General features: G+C 40.4%; 3 protein-coding genes across 3 annotated transcripts in view; 2 read left to right on the top strand and 1 right to left on the bottom strand.

Moving 5' to 3' along the window:
- Positions 1–5,483, top strand: part of LOC117037928 (adhesion G protein-coupled receptor E2-like) — a 38,349-nt gene extending 32,866 nt beyond the window's left edge. Inside the window, 1 exon segment of the mRNA XM_033134464.1 lies at positions 3,613–5,483. Coding sequence (XP_032990355.1) covers positions 3,613–3,621 — 9 coding nt within the window. The 3' untranslated portion in view covers positions 3,622–5,483.
- Positions 1–16,712, top strand: part of LOC117037930 (zinc finger protein 333) — a 1,118,586-nt gene that overhangs the window by 61,232 nt on the left and 1,040,642 nt on the right. The gene's annotated exons all lie outside the window — the stretch shown is intronic.
- The window catches only part of LOC117037927 (adhesion G protein-coupled receptor E2-like), a 38,285-nt gene continuing 31,907 nt past the window's right edge, over positions 10,335–16,712 (bottom strand). Inside the window, exons 18-22 of the mRNA XM_033134463.1 lie at positions 16,500–16,566; positions 16,139–16,230; positions 15,026–15,194; positions 14,831–14,941; positions 10,335–11,918 (exon numbers count right to left, since the gene is read on the bottom strand). Coding sequence (XP_032990354.1) covers positions 11,910–11,918; positions 14,831–14,941; positions 15,026–15,194; positions 16,139–16,230; positions 16,500–16,566 — 448 coding nt within the window. The 3' untranslated portion in view covers positions 10,335–11,909. The remainder of the gene's footprint in view (positions 11,919–14,830; positions 14,942–15,025; positions 15,195–16,138; positions 16,231–16,499; positions 16,567–16,712) is intronic.

The raw sequence follows: 16,712 nt of genomic DNA, 5'->3' as shown, positions 1-16,712 counted from the left end.
GACCCTTGCGTGTGACTATCTTCTCATTTCACACACCAGTTTTGTGCCATGGTGCATGTAGTTTTTAACTTTACTTGGTGAGAGGATACAAAACATTTCCTAATAAGGAGAGAGAGAGAGAGAGAGAGAGAGAGAGAGAGAGAGAGAGGGGCTATGGTCAGCTTAACAAGCAGGAACTAATGATCTGAAGCAGTGACGCTCTATCTTCTCAGAGTCACAGCACCATCCTTTACCCCAAGTCACCTCATGCTACCCCTCTATAGAAAGAACATAAATACATGGTATATACAGTTTTAAAAGTTAGTGAAATGCATATTAAGTTAGATTTGAGACTTATACAAGCATCTGTAATTGTTCCTTACATTTTCAACACATACAAATAATGCACAACTGGGGGGAGAATCACAGAAGGCTGAGGAAAGATCCTGGCAGTGCGGCTCCTACTAAACATGTATGTTCTGCTTTACAAAACTTTTCCTCATACTTTTCGTTCACATCAGCACATGGAGGTAAGTATTGTTTCCATTTGGTAGGTGAAGAAAGTGAGGCTCATGGGATCTGTATGAATTATGCAAAGTCTTCAGATGCTTCATTCCTCCTCCCAACTTTCATGAGCCACCACCCTGCCTGCCAAGCCTTCTGCATTTTTCTTATCCCTTTGCTTGTCCACCCTCTGCAACAGCTCCTTCCAAAATTCTCCTCCCCTCAGAAGTCTCATTTTTCTAACTCTTTCCTTTTCCCAGCAGATGTTCCTACTAGCTTCTCCCATAGGAAAGCAAGTCAGCAGGATAAAACAAGGTTAGCTTTGTTCTCTCAAAACACCAGGCATTTGGCATTTGTTTCATTCTCTTCTTATTCCATCCACCACAGGTAGACAAAATGTGCTTCTGACCTTTTAAGGCTAATCCCTCCATTGCATTTTGGTTCCTAACACTCTTGACTTCTCAATAACTTTAAATTTTTGCTCATACTGTCTTTCTCTGGACCTTGCAGTCTCACCTTTTCAACAGCATCCTTTCCACCTTCATTGAAACAGGCTAAATTTCTGTCTTATAGAACTTAATAATGTTATATATTTGACCTTTCCCTCTTCTTCTTTGCACTCAAAACTGACTTTTGCTTACATCATTCTACCAAAACATCTTTTTCTTAAGCCTCCAATGACCTTTATATCACTGGATGAAATAAATATTTTTTCATCTTCTTCACAGGATTGGATTTGGAAATAGTCTGCTTGTGTACCTGGCTTCTATGTCAACACCTGCTGGAATTCTTCCTATTCTTCTTGATGACCTTTCTTCACCTTCTTTAGCTTTCATCTACCTGGCTTTGTTCTAGAAACACTTCTATTCTCACATTATACGATTCTCATACACAATCTTGTTTACATGGACTCAATGTGTCCTGCCAAAGGAAATGATGGAAAAATATATTTTTCTAGCCCTGAATTACCGATGAGCCCCAGACCACTATTACCAACTGCCTACTTGATACCTCTACTTAGATATTGCAGAAGCAGCCCAACATGGCCGTAAAAGAACCTACCATTTCTTTTTTTTTTTTTAATTTATTTTTAATTTATTGGGGTGACAATTGTTAGTAAAATTACATAGATTTCAGGTGTGCAATTCTGTATCACATCATCCATAAATCACATTGTGTGTTCACCACCCAGAGTCAGCTCCCCTTCCATCACCATACATTTGATCCCCCTCACCCTCATCCCCCACCCCCCAACCCCTTTACCTTCTGGTAACCACCAAATTACGTTCCCCAGATTAATTTTCAAGCCCGTGGCCATCCTATGGTCACCGATTGCCCTCCAATCCCCTCCCCCTCCCCCCACCCCCCACTCCTCCCGCCCATCTAGCAACCCTCAGTTTTTCCTCATTGTCTCCCAAACTGTTTCTGATTAGTTCATTCACTTATTCTTTTCTTTAGAATCCGCAAATAAGTGAGATCATATGGTACTTATCTTTCTCTGTCTGACTTATTTCACTTAACATAATGTTCTCTAGATCCATCCATGTTGTTGCAAATGGTAAGATTTCTTTCTTCTTTATGGCTGCATAATACTCCATTGTATAAATGTACCACAGTTTCTTAATCCAGTCATCTACCGATGGAACCTACCATTTCTTAACCAAACTAATCCTATTCAGGGTTTCTCATCTCTTTGAGTGGCATCTCGATCCATTTTGTTGCTCCAGTCAGGACCTGGACTATCATTGACATTATCCTCTTCCCTACATTGTTCCACTTCAAAGCAATCCATTGCTAAATCATGCTAGTATTTCTTCCCCAATAGTTCACAAATAGGTCTTATTGATACCATCTCCATTACCTTCTCCCTAATTTAAGCTTCATCTTCCCTTGGCTGGATTGCAATATCCTCCTAACTGGTCTCTTCCATCTCTCTTTTCCCTCCTCCAGTAGTGTTTCACATAAAATTCAGTTATTTTCTCAAAACGAATATTTTATTATGTACCACCTTGCATAAAACCCCCAAAATTGTTCCCCCATTCCACTAGAAACAAGATCAAAATATATAAGGGTTCCGTTTTCCCCCACATCTTCACCAACACTTGTTATTGTTTTTCTTTCTTATACCGTAGTGAGTGTGGTTTTTCATTATGATTTTGGTTTGCATTTCCCTAATATCTAATGATGTTGAGCATCTCTTCAGATGGTTAATAGCCTTTTGCATACCTTCTTTGTGGAATATCTGTTCAAATCCTTTTCCTGTTTTTAACTGAGTAATTTATCTTTTATCGATAATTTGTAAGCATTCTGTTTATGTTCTGGGCACAAGTCTCTTGTCAGATATAAGATTTTCAATTTTTTTCTCTCATTCTGTTGATTGACTTTTCACTCTCTTGATAGTGTCCATTGATGCACAAAAGTTTTTAATTTTGATGAAGTCTAATTTGTCTTTTTTTTGGTTCACTTGTGCTTTGGGTATCATATTTAAAAAAATTGTTTAACCCAAGGTCACAGATATTTACACATATGTTTTCTTTTATAGTTTTATTATTACATTTAGGTATATGTTTTATTTGGAATTCATTTTTTAAAAATGGTTTAAAGTTTTTAATAGGGTGCACATTCTTTTACATCTAGATATCCAGTTGTCCTGTCATCATTTATTGAAAAGATTATTCTTCGCCCCAATGAATTGTCTTGACATCCTTGTGAAAATTAATTCACCATAAATATAAAGGTTTATTTCTGTGTCTTTGACTCTCTTCCATCATCTATGTTGATTACTGCAGCAAGTTTAAAATTGGGGAATTGACTCTACAAATATGTTCTTTTTTTAAAGACAGTTTCAGCTGTACTGGACCCTTTGAACTCCCATACAAATTTTAAGTTGTGTTTGTCAATTTCTGAGAAAAATTTAACTGAGATATTGATAAGGATTGTGTTGAATCTGTAGAACAGTGTGGAGGTACTGCCATCTTAATTGTATTAAGTCTTCTGATCCATGAGCATCTGGTGTTTTTCCCTCTATTTATTTAGGTTCTTTGGCTTCTTTTGACAATGTCTTATAGTTTTCAGTGTACAAATCTTGCACTGTTTAACACAATATCATTTTCACGCCTTCCTTCTCAGGATAATTAAATTAACAACTAAACCAGATGATCTTGTCTCCTGGAAAATGAGGACAATTGTGACATCTTGTGGTCAAAGAGTAGAGAAAATACTGATTCGTGTTTGTTACAAGTAACTCTTCATGGCACCATTGTGGGAGAAAGTATGCAGTAAATGTTTGACGTTCAGTTGCTGGAGACTTGGGGTTTTCTGGTCCATACAGCAGGCTCATCTCACTCCAAGCACAGTCGAAGAGCTATGACCCAATTCCCCAGCTGCCTTTTTCTACAAAGATGTTCCTCAAGTTGAATACTCATATATAACAAGGAAAACCATCCTCAAAGGACTTTCTTAAAACAGCATAAGAGAGGAAAGTAACGTTTAGTCAAATACGTTTATTTGGTCTCGCTACCTACATGCCTTGACTTCGTCACTCTCCGTTTTTAAAGTCTTAACTGTTTTTTATTACTGACCATGTGTTACACACATATTAAGACTGATCCAATTCTTGATTTCATGGAGCTTATATGTAAAAAAAGTGTTTCCTCAGTTAGAATAAAATCAGAAGCTTGTGAATAGAGTCTCTACATCCTTACATTTTATAAGCTGAGCTGTGAAAAGGTGTATCTTGCTACTGTACATTTGTATTATTTCGTCCTCACCATGTGATCTAGGCAAAGTCTAAATCTGGAGCAGTTATGCCTGCAAGACATTTCTGTGGGCTCCCATTGGCCACATTTGTATAATTTGAACATCATCAGAAATGACTGTAAGGATTATTACATATTAAATAAAAAAGATCCCTGAGTCTATCACGATACCTAAAAATATCAGCCAATAGTTGTAAAAGACATGATAAAATAAGAAAAATCATGTTTTTTCAATATCCAGTAAATGGCTACTAAAACATAAGGTGAAAAAGGTTGTTGGAGAATGGGCTGGTCCCAGAGTGTCAAAAAATCACCTCACAGATTACTGTTAATTGCAAGAGCCAAAGTATACATTTACAATGTGGAGATCTGGCAGTCACCATCTGAACTTAATGATCAGGCTAATTGTGAATAGTGGGCAACCTGACATTATATATCTCCTGATAAGACACAAAGTTACAGCACCATGTTTGTGGTAAACAAAGAATTATTGACATAATATCTACCTTCCAGGGTTATTATGAGCATTAAATGAGTTAATACATGTAAAAGGCTTAGAACAGTGTTTCCTGGTGCGTGGTAAACACCCATTAAATGTTAGCTATTGGTATTGGTGTGCCTGGAAGGCTTTTTGTGTGCTGGCCAAATGTTAGTTGTGTTGCTAATTACATATTACATAAACTGATGAAATTCGAGTATAAAAAGAGTTTCATGAAAACTAAGTTTAGTTCTTTGGAAAGAACAAATAACATTGATTTGCTAAAAAGTTGCCACCAAATCACTTAAGGGCAAAACAGCATGAAAAATGGGGAAAATTTGTAAAACTATAAGGAATCTGTGTTCCATGTGCTTTTCAGATGACTAACTTTCACGCTACAGTTGACCCTTGAACAACATGAGTTTGAATTGAGCGGGTCCACTTATACGTGGACTTTTTTTCAATAAATACTTGACTATGCATTGATCTGTGCCATTTTATATAGGGCACTTGAGCTTCCAAGGAGTTTGGTATCTACGGGAGGTCCTAGCACCAATCCCCCATGGATACCAGGGACAAGTAAGTTTTGGGGGAGTCGAAAGTTATATGTGGATTTCAACTGCCTGGGGTGTGGTGGCCTCCTCTAACCCCTGTGTTATTCAAGAGTAAACTGTAATTAAATGGAAATCAGAAATTGTAGATGTTGAATTGTGAGCATGTATTTTGCAATAAAGACATTTGCATCTCCAGTCAGTGGGCCAAAGAGAGACTGTGGGGACAGAGCCCCAAAAAGCAGTTTCCAGGCTCTCGGCCTCACATAGAAAGGTGCTGGCTCAGGTAGTAAATGGCCGTCGACTGTGATCAAATGGCCAGCAGCTGTGGCTAGTTGGCTGTCAGCTGTAACCAGTGAGCCATTAGCCATGAATACAACTGCTGTGGCTAGGCTAGCAGAAAAAGGGGGAGCTAGCAAGAAGATGGTGGCTGAGTCTGCAAGCGGCGCAGTGAGGGTTGAGAATTGTGTTGCTCCTGGTTCCTGTGTCTCCAACCCAGCCGCCAGCCAGAGTATAGTGGTGTGACTCCCCTACCTATGGCTCCGTGGGTGTTCCTTTTTGGCCTAGCCATATCCTGCATTCTTGTGTGGGGAGCGGGACCAGAGACCCCACAGACCCCGCCTGACACCCCGCACGACACTTGGCGTAGTCGGCAGGATCCCCTGCACAACACATGGCGCAGCGAGCAGGGTACGGTGTCGGCCAAAGCTCACCGAAGGGCAGTGGAGCAGTTTGTGCATATGAACACTCAGTTGCAGGAAGACCAGGAGGAGCAGCTGCCGGAGAGCTGGATCCCCGTGGAGGGGTGGGAAGATGTGGACGGTTCCCCAACCAGCAGAGGCCGGAGAAAGCGAAGGTCCTTGCGGCCCCGTGGGCTGGGAAGTGCTTGCTAAGGCAGCCCGGATGCAGGATTTGTAGTCCCAGGAGGAAAGGCTTGCTGAGTCCTCCGTGGGAGCTGAGGGTGAGGTCAAGGTCATCCCTCACCCTCAGGACAGCCCTGGCGAATGACTATGGACTATGGGGAATTGCCTTCCATCCCTAATTTAATGGACAGCTTGACTGTTTGGGAACATACCACCATGTAGTGGAACTGGCGGATGTTTGCTTTTGTGTCTTGACCGGCCACCATTGAGAATATGTAAGTACCTTGACTGTGAGCCGCTGTTGTTCCAGCACGGTACCCTGAGAGGCCCTGGCTGAGTCCAGGAAGTCTGGCTGAGCCCAGAGAGAGTGGCAGTGCCCTGAGAGCCCTGGCTGAGCCCAGGAAGTCTGGCTGAGCCCAGAGAGAGTGGCAGTGCCCTGAGAGCCCTGGCTGAGCCCAGGAAGTCTGGCTGAGCCCAGAGAGAGTGGCAGTGCCCTGAGAGCCCTGGCTGAGCCCAGGAAGTCTGGCTGAGCCCAGAGAGAGTGGCAGTGCCCTGAGAGCCCTGGCTGTGTCCAGGAAGTCTGGCTGTGTCCAGAGAGAGTGGCAGTGCCCTGAGAGGCCTTCGTGTGCCCGGGGAGACTCATGGTACCCTAAGAAGTCCAGGAAGTCTGGCTGTGCCCACAAGTACTGGTGGTGCCCTGAGAAGCCCTGGCTGTGCCCGGGGAGACTAGTGGTACCCTAAGAAGTCCAGGAAGTCTGGCTGTGCCCAGAAGTACTGGTGGTGCCCTGAGAAACCCTGGCTGTGACCAGAGAGCTTGGCTGTGTCCAGGAAATAGCATTCACCTCCAGGCTCCTCGCACAGGGCCCCTTGCGGAAGACTCTTGTCGCGTAGATTGTGAGGCGAGAGCCTGTAGGGGTGGAGTGTGGGGACAGAGCCCCAAAAAGCAGTTTCCAGGCTCTCGGCCTCACATAGAAAGGTGCTGGCTCAGGTAGTAAATGGCCATCGACTGTGATCAAATGGCCAGCAGCTGTGGCTAGTTGGCTGTCAGCTGTAACCAGTGAGCCATTAGCCATGAATATAACTGCCGTGGCTAGGCTAGCAGAAAAAGGGGGAGCTAGCAAGAAGATGGTGGCTGAGTCTGCAAGCGGCGCAGTGAGGGTTGAGAATTGTGTTGCTCCTGGTTCCTGTGTCTCCAACCCAGCCGCCAGCCAGAGTATAGTGGTGTGACTCCCCTACCTATGGCTCCGTGGGTGTTCCTTTTTGGCCTAGCCATATCCTGCATTCTTGTGTGGGGAGCGGGACCAGAGACCCCACAGACCCCGCCTGACACCCCGCATGACAGAGACCCTGCCTTTCGATTAGCTAATAAATACCATGTATGCAGCAGTAATAAAATATTTAAGAGTCAAAAAAAAAAAAAGAATTATTGACAAATCAGTCTAACCTAAATCTAATCTAGCCTTTAGACCAACGGTTGGAAAACTGTAAGATACAGGCGAAATACAGGCAGCTGCCTGCTTTTGTAAGTAAAGTTATATTGGAACACATCCACATCCATTCATTGATGTATTGTCTATGACTGCTTTCATACTAAATGTCAGAGTTGAGTAGTTGTGAAAGACACTGCAAGGCTCCAAAGCCAAAAATATTTACTACCGGGCCCATGGTAGAAAAAACTTGCTGCGACCTGTTCTTCCAGACTTGATTTTCAGAACGTATACATAAAATACAGGGAACAGAATAACAAGTTAAATAACCTCAGGTGGAAACAATCAGGGAAATTAAGAATGTAGGGCACTCAATAAGCCAACTGATCTGGACGCTTCTCAAATCAATATTAGTATAATTGCCAAGTCCATTAATACTGTTATATTACCATTATAAATAAGGAGAACAGATTTAATAGATTTAAAAAGAAGACATAAGGGTAAATGCTAAGATCTGTCTCCCAAATCATAATCATGTAGGGTTGCCTCCATCAGCTGACCTTACAGCTCGTTCCCATCTGCCCTCCCCAACCAGGGCTATGTTCTACTTCTGTCATGTCCCCATAGGTGCTGTGTGTCCTCTAGACCTCAATACCTACTCTGCTATATTGTCCCTTTTTCCTAGTTTTCCATCTTATAGATTGTTGTGGACTGAGAGCTTGTGTGCCCTCTCCCCAAATTCATTTTGAAGCCCTGTCCCCCAGTGTAATGGTATTTGTGACTGGGCCTTTGGGAGATAATTAGAGTTCGATAGGGTAAGGCTCTCGTGATGAGATTAGCACCCTTGCAAGAAGAGACACAAGAGGTTTTTCTCTCTCTCTCCATGTTTGAGCATGGAGAAAAGGCCATGTGAGCACACAGTGGCAAGTGGACTTCTGCACACCAGGAAGAGAGCTAAAATCAAAACTGGAACTCTGTCAAATCTTGATCTTGAACTTCTCAGCATCCAGAACTGTGAGAAAATAACTTTCTGCTGTTTAAGATGCCCAGTCTAGGATATTTTGTTATGACAGCCTGAGCCGAATAATACACAGGTCCTCAAGATTCGTGGACATGGGGATCATATCTGCCTCGCTTATTTTAGTTTCTCTCAGTTTAGCATCACGGCTTTCAAAAGAGTGAGTGCTCATCAAATATTAGAATAGTTAATAAATAGATAAGTTGGGCAGAGATGGGCACACTGTGGCCACATGAGCCAAATCTGGCTCACTACCTGTTTTTGCACAGCCCACAAGCTAAGAATAGTTTTTACATTTTTAGTGTGTGAAAATAATCAACAGAAGAATGGTATTTTGTGTCATGTGAACATTACATGAAATTCAAATTCAGTGTCCATAAATAGTTTTATTAAAACACAGTCATAATCATTCATTTATGAGTGTATATAGCTGTTTTCATGCTACAATGGCAGAGCTAAGCTGTTGCTATAGAAGCAAGCATACCCTTGCTTTATTGTGCTTCATATTTTGGTGCTTTGCAGACACTATTTTTTTTATTATTTTTTTTACAAATTGAAAGTTTGTGGCAACCCTGCATCGAGCAAGTGTATCAGAGCCATTTATTTCCAACACGCTCAGATAACGGCTAGCATTTTTAACAATAAAATATGTTTTCATCTAGGTATGTAGATTGTGTTTTTTTATACGTAATGCTATTGCATACTTACTAAATTACAATATAGTATAAAACTAACTATTATATGCACTGAGAACACCTCCCCCCCCAAATCGTGTGACTTGTTTTATTGCAATATGCACTTGATTGTGGTGATCTGGAACTGAACCTACAAAATCTCCGAGGTCTTCCTGTGTCTGGCTGTGATGGTTAGTTTTATGTATCAACTTGACTGAGCCACAGGATGCCCAGAAAGCTGGTTAAACGTGATTTGGGGGAATATCTGGGAAGGTGTTTCCAGAAGAGGTTAGCATTTGGTAGACTGAGTAAAACAGATGTCTCTCTCTGCTGTGGATGGGCATTACCTAATCCATTGAGGGCCTAAATAGAATAAAAAGGTGGAGAGAGGTTGAATAACTCAGCCTGACTGTTGGAGCTGGGACATGTAACTTCTGTCCTCAGGGCTCCTGGTTCTTAGGTCTTCCCACCCAGACTGGAATCTGTGCCATCAGCTGTCTGGCTCTTTGGCCTTTTAACTATACCACTACCTTTCATGGCTTTCCAGCTTGCAGTTAGCTGATTGTGGAACTTTCAGCTTCCATTATCATGTGAGTCAATACCTTTTAACAAATCTTTTCACATATACATATAAATGAAAAGAACCAATAGAATGAATAGAAATGTGTGAATGTGTGTGTGTGGGGGTGTGGTATCAAAGGAAATTAATAAGTAAATAAATAAATCTTCAAACAACTTATGTTACTGAGAAATTTTCAATATTATATGATAAAAAATCTAACACATTTTCTGAGGCAGAAGAAGGTATTTCCTCATGACTGGCAAACCCAAGTGTGAAAAAAATTAGTGGTGAAATGCAGGCATTTTCAAATGATGAAAATCTAAGAGACTTTACCGCTAACAAATTCTCACTGAGGCACATTTAATAGAAAAACTCCAAAAGAAAGTAATCCAATTCAGAGGAACGCAATGAGATTCAAGAAGGATTGGTGTTCAAAGAAAGTGTTAAAATGTGTCTATGCCTCAAAAAAAAAAAAAAAAAAAAAAGACAGCATATGACAATATTCTTTATAATGGCTAATTTAAAAACTTTTAATAAAAATATATACTCACAATGCAGAACAAAAATAACTTGTATAACAGGAGGGGATTCAAGTTAAGATATTCTAAGATCTTTGTATTGTTTAGGGGATAGGTTGTCATAGTGATTAACTTTGGCTTTGTAAATTACATAGCAATGTTTTAAAACATTGAAGGGTAACTACTAAAAGGGCAGAAATAGAATGTGTAACTTTCTTTTAAAAAAAGGAACTTACACACTCTTGATATGTCCAAAGGAAAATTAAAAATAAACAGAGCAAATGTAGGACAGGGAGCAAAAAAAAGAAAAAAAGATGCTAAAAACACATCCAAACATATTAGTAACCACTAGTGAAAATGGACTAAACTCACTAGTAAAGACAGACATTTTGAGAATAAGTGGAAGAAAATATCAGACGAAAATTCAGCTGTATGAGAATTTCCTGAAACAAGGGTGAAGAAATATTAAAAATTCAAAAGGAAAAAGATTATAGCAAAGTAAAGCTGCTATACCAACATTAATATCTGAAAAAAATAAGATAATTTTAAGTAAAAAACGTGTTATTTGATGGGTCACCACATGATTTGATTTCCAAAGGACATGTTCAAGAGTGAGAGCGGCCACTATTAATAATTTTTTCAGTATAGCAAGAATAAGCCAGGATTGTCCTTCGAAAATCAGAATTATTAGAACTAAATAGGATCATTACATGAGATGAGAAGAAAAATTTAAAAAATTTTAAATGAGTGTGAACCCTTTTCCTTAGCTAAAAAAACAAAACAAAAAACCTCCCAGGATTATATTACATAACCAGTAGAAATAGATTAATTATATTTATCTAGAGAACCTTAATACACCAATATACTGACCCACAAAGCCTAAAATCTATCTATCTATCTATCTATCTATCTATCTATCTATCTATCTATCAATCATAATTTGAGTTTACAAAATATCTGCACATTGGTGTGAGGATGAAAGATGGTGTCTGTGCAATGGTTTATACGGCAATTGCTCAGCTTTGTATAGGGACCGTTTAGCCTCTGAGTCAACTCTCGCTGCAAAAATTACTTTACTCGTATTTCCCTCTGAAAGCTCCATGAAGACAGGACCTGTGTCTTTCTTGATCTCTACCTTAGACATGGTGAGTAATTAATATTTTTGAATGAGTGAACAATTAAACCCATAGAAATACTGAACAAAGAAATTAAGAAATCCAGACTGTGGTGTGAACATCCATCCACGTTCTTCTGGCTGTTGTCGATAAGAAAATCCTTTGAGGCTGTTTTTTTTTTTGCTCATAGACTTTTAGCATCTGGAATAGTCTTTGTAGGAAGAAAAGGCTTCAGAAATGAACTTAACCTGAAGTGACCAAGGAATTGGGCCACCACTGGCCTTTTATATTTTGAGTTTTCCAGATTTTGTAGGAATTGAGGGTTAAGCATGTCCACCATGACTTCTTCCATATTGCTGACATGATGAATTTCTTGAAACACACACAACAGAGTCTTTTTGTCCTTTCTTAGTGGCTCACAGATTTTCCATGGGATAAGAGGATATAGTTCAAAAGCTCTTCTTAATTAACCTGGAAAGATAATATTTTAGAAATGACACATAAGGCTATAGAAAGATAACTTAAAGATTTCCTTTGACAAAAGAAGAAATTTAATCATAAAATTTCCTTGCCAGATGCATTTGTCAGAGTAAGAAAAAGCCATATTAATTTTCTTTTTCTAGACCCTGTATTTCTCAGAAGTCCCACCCATCTCCCTACATTTCCTAACCCCAAGTTATAGAAAATAAGAGCAATTAAGTGTGCTACAAAGAATGAGCTATCTGTTTCAAAATGTATGTCCTGACTCCTCTGTTTCTGGGTTTGTGAACTCTTACTTATGCATGGAGTCATAAAAGAGGGCAGGTAGGAAAGTAATGAAAGGTCAGAAATGTTTATGTATTGTTAATTATTACTAAGAAGACATAAAGGTAGAAACATTATTTCTTCCTTTTTTACCTTATTTTTTCCATTCCCAAAATGAGTTATTTATTCCTGGATCGATAGAAAGCTCAGTGCAATTTCTGGCATTTTAAGATGGGCAATTGCACATGTTTACCTCTACTCAAGAAATATACATAAATGTTGTGCTTCCAGAAGTTATTCGGAACTGAACACAAGAGAAAGTACATGATAAAGGTTTAACAAAGGCACGGCATTATTTTATTTGTGTTGTGAAAAGATCTCTCTGACTTCTGTGTAAAGAGGCAGTAGAAGGTGACAAGAGTAAGAAAAGGTACTGCAGTTGTTCAGACAAGTGAAGATGCCAGCCTGGCTAAGGAGGGGGTGATGGAGACTGAGCCAGCTAGACATACTGAAGGCATGCTGAGAACAAAAACGACAGCTCTGTATACTGGATGGTTTGTGGTGGGAAATAAGATAATTGTTGAGAGTAACTTTCATGTTCCAAACTTGTGCCACAGGATGGACATAGTGCCATTCAGAGAGAGAAAGACACCATGGGAAAAGACTGGATTAGGGTAAAGACTGCGAGTCTTCTATTGGAAGGCTGAGTTGAAGGTGTCTTGGAGATATCAAAGAAGTCAATTAAGTAACTGGAAATACTCCTCTAGTTCTCAGAGGAGAGGTTAGAACTAAAGAAACATACGTAGCCATCTTTTGCATTTAGACAGTGACTGAATCTAAGGAATAGATGCTACTGTGTTTCCCCGAAAATAAGACCTAATAGGGCCATCAGCCCTAATGTGTCTTTTGGAACAAAAATTAATATAAGACCCGGTCTAATTTTAACATAATATAAGACTGGGTCTTATAATCTAATCTAATCTAATCTAACCTAATCTAACCTAATCTAATCTAATCTAATCTAATCTAATACCAGGTCTTATCATTTTTGCTCCAAAAGATGCATTAGAGCTGATGGTCTGGCTACGTCTTATTTTTGAGGAAACATGGTATTGTCTAGGAAGAAAGAATTTAAAGACAATTGGAATTGTTCTGGAACCAATCCATTGGATAGAGCTATAAAGAAGACAAGGGGACAAAAGGTAGAGATAATGGAAGAAAAACACGGAGGGACATGTAAACAGAATCTAGACAGGATATAGATGGAGTGTTTTATGAAAAAGGAGGGATAAATAGTGTAATAAGTTTCTGGAAGGACATTTATGGACATGGAGATCATTGTAGACCTAAGAAATATTTGCTTTGATGGAATGAGGTGGGGAAAGAAGCCATATTTACATGGGTTGAGGAGGTGAGTTTAAAGCAAGCAAATGGAGACAGAGAAAAGTCAACTCTTCTGGTAGCTAGAAGGGAATGGTAGGCCAAGTAGTACATGTCTGTAAGATAGAAGAGAACCAAATAGTCTATGACTATGGGAAGAATACTTTTGAGAAGGTGAGGGAAGGATGGAGGGGAAAAGGGAGGGAAGGAGGAAGGAGAGAGAGAATGTATGAACAATAATGTAAGGATAATTAATAAGGCAGGGATGATGGGGTCCAAAATGCGGGTAGAAGCATTGTTTTTAAAGAGGAGAAGGGAAATTATGTCAACAATATGGGAAAGTGGAGAGGATGCACGCTAATATTTGGTTGGTATGGTTGAGAGCCTGCAGTTCACAGAGTCAGCATGCTGACTTGGATATTATCTATGAAATAGATGGTAAGAATATTTGCTGAGAAAGGGAGTGGAGATAGAGACTCAGTGATGGAACCAGTACTTGTAGAGGTTGGGTGAATAAGGTAATGAGAGAAATGCAGAAGGACTTCCTGGGAGCATGGTAAGCTCCTTTAAATGGGAAGGAAGACTCAGGGTGTTTAATAAGAGGTGGAAGAAGAAGTGAGAAAATGTAGGTAAAAGAACCTCCTAATTCTAAAAAAATAAAAAAAGAACTGTGTAAATCTAACCCGGTATTCGTTCTTAGTAATCACTGCCATGAATTATCCCATGCCATTACTGCTTTTCCTTCCTGGTTTTGCAGTGGGTGAAGGGTACTGAAAATGTCAGGCAGTCTTGGAAAGAAAGTAAAATGCCAGCTAACATGTATTTCTGTTAAATTCTTAAATATGTACATCATTTCCTCCCATTTTTCCTTTTTTGAGGGATGGTACTGAGTGACTATGAAAATGAGGTGGATGAAGAGAAAAAGGGTAAGACAATGTGGCACTGAGTAGAATATGAATCACTGATTCATATAACTAATTGTTGCTTATTTAGTTAACCATGTATGGCACATGATAGGTCTTCAATAAGAGTGTTGATGGGTAAAAGTTAAGATGAACACAGTTTTCCAAGGAGTAAGAGCAAAATATGTATATTTTTAACTGAGACCAGTGCCAATGGTTAGTGAGTGAAAGAGTAAAGCCGGTATGAGCCATCCTAGGGCATCACCTACGATATACCCAGGTTGTCCAGTGTGATCTGCATGAGCTACTCAAGTGGATCAGTTAGTGCAATGCTCTGGGAGCTATGCGTGATCTCACCACACTATCTTTGAAGGTTTCAGATGTGGCCCTGCTGGAAAGGGTGTACTTCTCAGACTCGGCTTTGGTTTTCTTGACCGCTTTCAACCATTTCCTGTATTGCTCCCGGACCTGCAGAGGCAAACACGCTCTGAGTCAGCTCACAGAGAGGAGTGAGGAGGGAAAGAGTCCTGAGTGGGAGTCGGACAGTGGTACCTGCTGGCTGAGGACACAGTACACCAGGAAGATGAAGACGCCCTGCAGGCTGTTGATGATGGTGAAGAGGTAGGCCATGGCGCGGGCAGCTGGGCCCACCTGCAGGATGCCCAGACACCAGGTGCAGCCCAAGATGAAGAGCTGAGCTGTCGCTTTAAATGTCAGCATCCTGGGCAGGAGGAGAAGGGAGGCCCATGATGCACCAAGAACAGAATCAAGGCCATTCTCATCTCTATGCCTTGGGTACTCCTGCCGTCCCTTTCATGATGAGTTCTCAGATTGAGTTGTGATCAGCTTTGATCTTTACCGTCAGTGATTCCCCACAATCGAAATGCCACTCGGGTCCACGATGGCATTTTGATTTGGACTGAGGAGGGTAGCGACACTTAAAAATGCAAGTTTCAGAAAATGTTATGATGCTCCACAGAGATCTCTAATTTTATTCAACCAACATTATTGGGGCCGTACTCTATCGACCCCAGGCTCTGGAATGGTGCCTGGGCATTAAAAAATAGTGAAGGCAAAATATCTGTTTTCATAAGTCTCATAGTCTATCCAAATGATTAATACAAGCAAATAAAGACATGCAAAATTTAGAAAGGATAATGATAGGAACATAGAAGAAAGAGCATTAAATTTTCACAAGGGTTCTTGGAATAAAGGACAGCTCAAGCCTCCTAGAATAGGATATTTTTCCAGAGAGAGAAATAAAGAGGGGTGAAAAGTAGCCTGAACTGAGGGTGGGTGTGACAGTGTAGCCTGGCATGTGGGAGCACTCACAGATTTTTCTAAGTGCCTCATGGGAACATAAAGATTGTTTGTACTTTTGTCATAGGACTGCTGATAAAAGTCCAAAGAATGGTTATCAACCAACGTCACTTCTTGTTGCTGAGGGAGTTACAAGCTGGGATTAGAGACAGACAGAAATTTTGGTGGGGGTGGCAGCAGCACACCACTGAATTCAAATTTGCTGCCGTAGAAGGATAGCCATATCTCTTTACTCTGGGTTCCCTCAGAAGACCCTGATAAGGGACATCAGGGGCTGCTGAGGCACATGGATTTGATATTGGGACCACACGTCTCTTGGGGTTGTCACCCTCTTCTCCATATTACCTTGTATTCTGGAAGGTGGACACATCATTGTTGAGGGAAGACAGTTTGCTCTTCAAAATCCAGAGGGTCATTAAACAGAAAGCTAGATTGACCTTCAGGAAACCACAGAAGTTTTATTGAATAAAATTTCGATCTGTTATCACTAGCCTAGCCTGTCCAACATCAACTCCACAGTTAAGTAGTTTTCATATTTAGTAACAGTGTTAGAGTTTGCAGTTCTAGGAGCAGTCTTAGAAAACCAAACCAAATCCATGACAACTCAGGAACATTCCTGATCCTGTAATCCCCCCACCCTGCCGCAATTCTGCTCTTCTAATGACCTTCAGCTGAGTGTTAAGGATGCTGTGATGTCATAACTCACAGAGAAGATGGCACAGACTGGTCCAAGGAAAGCCCATATAAATCCTGTTTTTGAGTGGAGCCAGCAGCTAGGCAAGAGAGAGAATAAAAACTGCATTGGTCCTTCGAAATGCAGAACAAGTACATAGAGTCATTCATTAATTCATTCATCAACAAATACTGAATGTCTCTTCTGTGACAGGCACTGTGGTTGGCTGTAAAGATGTGGTGGTGA

Source organism: Rhinolophus ferrumequinum, chromosome 18 (genome assembly GCF_004115265.2).
Source record: "Rhinolophus ferrumequinum isolate MPI-CBG mRhiFer1 chromosome 18, mRhiFer1_v1.p, whole genome shotgun sequence".
Lineage (NCBI taxonomy): Eukaryota > Metazoa > Chordata > Mammalia > Chiroptera > Rhinolophidae > Rhinolophus > Rhinolophus ferrumequinum.
Note: the sequence above shows the minus strand (reverse complement) of the source record. Positions and strands in the feature narration are given on the sequence as shown.